The 3,974-nt window shown below is 39.5% G+C and overlaps 1 protein-coding gene across 2 annotated transcripts in view; it reads left to right on the forward strand.

Annotated features, from left to right (window-relative positions):
• Nucleotides 1–342: 342 nt before the first annotated feature.
• LOC144436598 (cytochrome P450 2J4-like) overlaps nt 343–3,974 on the forward strand; it is a 4,768-nt gene continuing 1,136 nt past the window's right edge. Inside the window, exons 1-2 of one of the 2 annotated variants that reach the window (XM_078125420.1) lie at nt 343–748; nt 2,469–3,428. In XM_078125420.1, the coding sequence (XP_077981546.1) occupies nt 415–748; nt 2,469–3,428 (1,294 nt within the window). In that variant the 5' untranslated portion in view covers nt 343–414. Of the gene's footprint in view, nt 749–2,468; nt 3,429–3,578; nt 3,674–3,974 lie in introns of those variants that run through there. The other variant, XR_013480967.1, reaches the window with a different exon arrangement.

Raw genomic sequence — 3,974 nt, forward strand, 5'->3', positions numbered from 1 at the left:
TGAAAGTTTCCCTGTCGAGATTTCTCTTTCGGGAAAGAAAACCCATAAGCCTAAACGAAAGCGTGAGATATTACAATGTATGTACGTCATCAAAGAGTATCAGTAGGGGTAGATTTGTAAAGAATAACGCCTGCAGTGTAAGGATTGGATGTTGCCATGGTAACAATTAAACGATTGTTTAGCTGTCTAACCATTAATGCATGTGCTGTAAGCAAATATAAATAACCTGGGCTTCTTTCAGCACAAAGCTAGATAGAGTAGGCGTAACCTCGGCAAACGACCTTTTCCCGTGACCCGGTATTATCTCAATGCATGTCTAGGGTACGTTTATGTTGGTATACGTGTCCACTGGTCGCGTTATAGTTTGTGTGGCATTAGTTGTCCGGGTGGTACTTTCCATAAGTGAACACGAACATGTTGGTGTATATACTAATATCGACCGTGCTATTAGCACTTGGTCTTCGGTACTTATTATCAGATCGTCCCCGAAATTTACCACCCGGACCTCGTGGATTGCCGTTCGTCGGAAACATTCTTACCATACGACGATACGAGTTCCTCCATCTAGCATTGGAGAAACTACGACAAGATTATGGCGATATCTTCAGTATGAGATTGGGTAGCCGTCTGTTTGTTGTGTTGAATGGATATGACGCTATCAGAGAAGCGTTTGTTGGGCAGGGAGAGAATTTCAGTGATAGACCCGGTATGATGAGTATGTGGCAAGCTGTAACAAATAATGGCAAAGGTGAGTTCTGTCAGTATAGTACAAGGAGGTATAAAACACGACTGATTTACTAGTAATTGTAGTATAATGTATAAGCGACGGTGATAAATGGACGGTTCACTAACCTGGGCAAACCTAGCACACATAGAAGCCGTAGGTTAACAAATGTCAATGTATATGTAGGGGCATATACTCGACTTTTTGTTGATAATTGAACTTATGCGAATGCGGAGGACTCGAACACTGGGTCAAATGTAATATAAGTGGGACTTGCATGTAAATGTAGCACGGGGTTAATGTCAGCACATGATGGGGACTGCCTCACTGGTACAAATTAGACTTGCAGAGGCAAATAGGTTATGACAACGGTGAGGGAAATGTAAGTGCTCGCATTGCCCAGGGCTGTTGATGTGAGTGAATGTACTTTATGTAATGGTTGCTGCATGATACATTTCACCATGTTTTCGGGTGACAATACATGTATTCTAATTAACAATATCTTTCTGACCTTTTGACCTTGATGACCTGGATAAACAAGTTGAATGCTTAATTTATCACGTGGTTTGTGGTGCTAAGGGAATTTGGCTGTGGTGTTTTGTCTAGTCACAGAGGGTGTTCCAGCCGATGATTTACAAAACAATGTATGCTTGAAAGGGAAAGCAGAACTGTGACATAGTGAACGAAACACAGACTATAAAAATCAATATATACAGTTTTTTATGCTGTTGTCAGTGGAGCAATATTGAATTACGCTAACCATGCTTTGAGGGGATATATTAGTACAGAGATACCCCCCCCCCCCTTGAAAATCAAAATTTGATGAGTGTCCGTTTTATTGTTTATAAGTGATTTTTCTTCTTTATATAACACTGATAATAAGTCATTATTCACCACTCGGTTGTCAATACAAGGCCAACATGGTATTGTGTGTGTTATGTAAGACTTTCCTCGGTCATTTTCAATTGACAATAAGCAAGATTGCGTGTGCTATACTTGGCACCATTTGATATATATATAGTATCACTGGTCCCTTGTGAACACTTCAGGGTGTGGCTCCCCCTGTGAGAATAGAAAAATGAATAGACAGGTTACCATAGACTGGAGGGAAAGTTCCCCTCAACTTACTGTCTATATGATTACATCTCAGACCTTGTATGTCTTGATATCACACCCCATGTGAATCAACTGATCGTGAGGTGAACGAACCAAATAGAACATGGAAAACCATCATAGAACCTTCGCCTAGACAAATTGGGCAACTGTTGCGTCAAAAACTGCAATATTTGCAATTTATAACGTTTTATGTTGTTTCTGCCTGCATTTATTATGCATTTTAAACTGTCGAAAAGAAGGCAAAACCCTATCACAATACTGTTCATTATTCTTGCATGGATGCCGTGATGACTATTATTAGTACAGGTACGACAATTACTAACTATTATGGGGGAGGGCTTACAAATACACTGTCTTACTTTTTAAAATAAAATTTAACCGAACGACCCATCATTTTTAAGGTGTACCAGAGAGAAGCGTCACTTAATCAACATATTAGATTATCAATCGCCAATACATATATTGACAGATGAGTGAATTCTTCTATTTCTATAGGTCTAAATCTTATAGAAGAGGATGGGGTAATACATATAATAATTAGATACACATTTATATATTTATTAAATATGATTAAATATCCTACCATGTTACGAATATAATTAATATGTTCTTAGTTTCATCTTTTTAGGTATAGTTGGATCAAGTGGGGTAACTTGGAAGAAGAGTCGCAAATTTGCGCAGGGTGTATTACGATACTTTGGGATCACTACGAGGAGGGCAAATCTAGCGCAACGAATTCAAGAAGAAAGTCGCTACTTAGTGGAAGAATTCGACAAACAGAAGGGGAAACGTTTCGAGCCAGAAGGTCTTTTAACTGGGGCCGTAGCTAATATCATCTGTTCGCTAGTTTTTGGTCAACGGTATGCGTACGACGATGCAGAGATTGTCAAATTTCTCGGACTGGTCGACGGCGTTGTCCACGTCAGTCTGAAGGCAGCGGCCGTAGATGTTATCCCTGTTATTCGGCACGTCTCCAGACCATACAAAGAACTTGTTAGTTATATGACGCAGATATTCAACTTTTGTAAATCGAAAATCGACGAGCATCGCGTCACCTTTGACCCTGATGACATCAGAGATTTCATTGATGCTTACCTGAAAGAGGTACACTCGTCATCAGATGTCGACAAGGATCAAGCCCTCAATGATGACGACATGGAAGCCGCAATCAAAGATTTCTTCTTTGCTGGCATCGAGACAACAGCCATAGCATTGACATGGTCTCTCATGTACATGGTAAGACGACCAGAAATACAGGACAGAATACACGCAGATATTGATAGAGTGATCGGTAGAAGCCGACAACCGTGTCTGGCTGATGAACAAGAGTTACCGTACATCACTGCTACGATGATGGAAATTTTACGTATTGCGTCAATTTCCCCAACTGCTGCTCCACACTGTGTTACCAATGATACCGAAATCAGAGGTTACCACATTCCTAAAGACACCATCGTTTTACCACATTTGAGATCTGTCCTCTTTGATCCAAAGGTGTGGCCAGAACCAGACGAATTCAAACCTGAGCGGTTTCTGGCTGACGATGGAAGTATCAAAAAATATGATGAACACGTACCGTTCAGCATAGGTAAGGTTCAACAAACGTATGACTTAGTTCACAACTACAAGATGATGCGCCATATATATATATATATATATATATATATATATAACTCGGTGAGTATCAATCTGCTATAAGACAGTGCTCTATACCGCAGTGGCAGAGCGTAATAGTTTTGGTGTGGCCAGAACCAGACGAATTCAAACCTGAGCGGTTTCTGGCTGACGATGGAAGTATCAAAAAATATGATGAACACGTACCGTTCAGCATAGGTTTTTCGTCTCTACAAGCCTGTTTCGTGAGTAAATCACTCGTCAGGAGATGTTGGTGTACACCAACATCTGACGAGTGATTTACTCACGAAACAGGCTTGTAGAGACGAAAAACCCGACTTGATTTTCTTCTACCCTCAACATATATATATATATATATATATATATATATATATATATATATATATATATATATATATATATATATATATATATATAACTCGGTGAGTATCAATCTGCTAAGACAGTGCTCTATACCGCAGTGGCAGAGCGTAATAGTATATAACTATATATATATATA

Source organism: Glandiceps talaboti, chromosome 6 (genome assembly GCF_964340395.1).
Source record: "Glandiceps talaboti chromosome 6, keGlaTala1.1, whole genome shotgun sequence".
NCBI classification, from domain to species: Eukaryota; Metazoa; Hemichordata; class Enteropneusta; family Spengelidae; genus Glandiceps; species Glandiceps talaboti.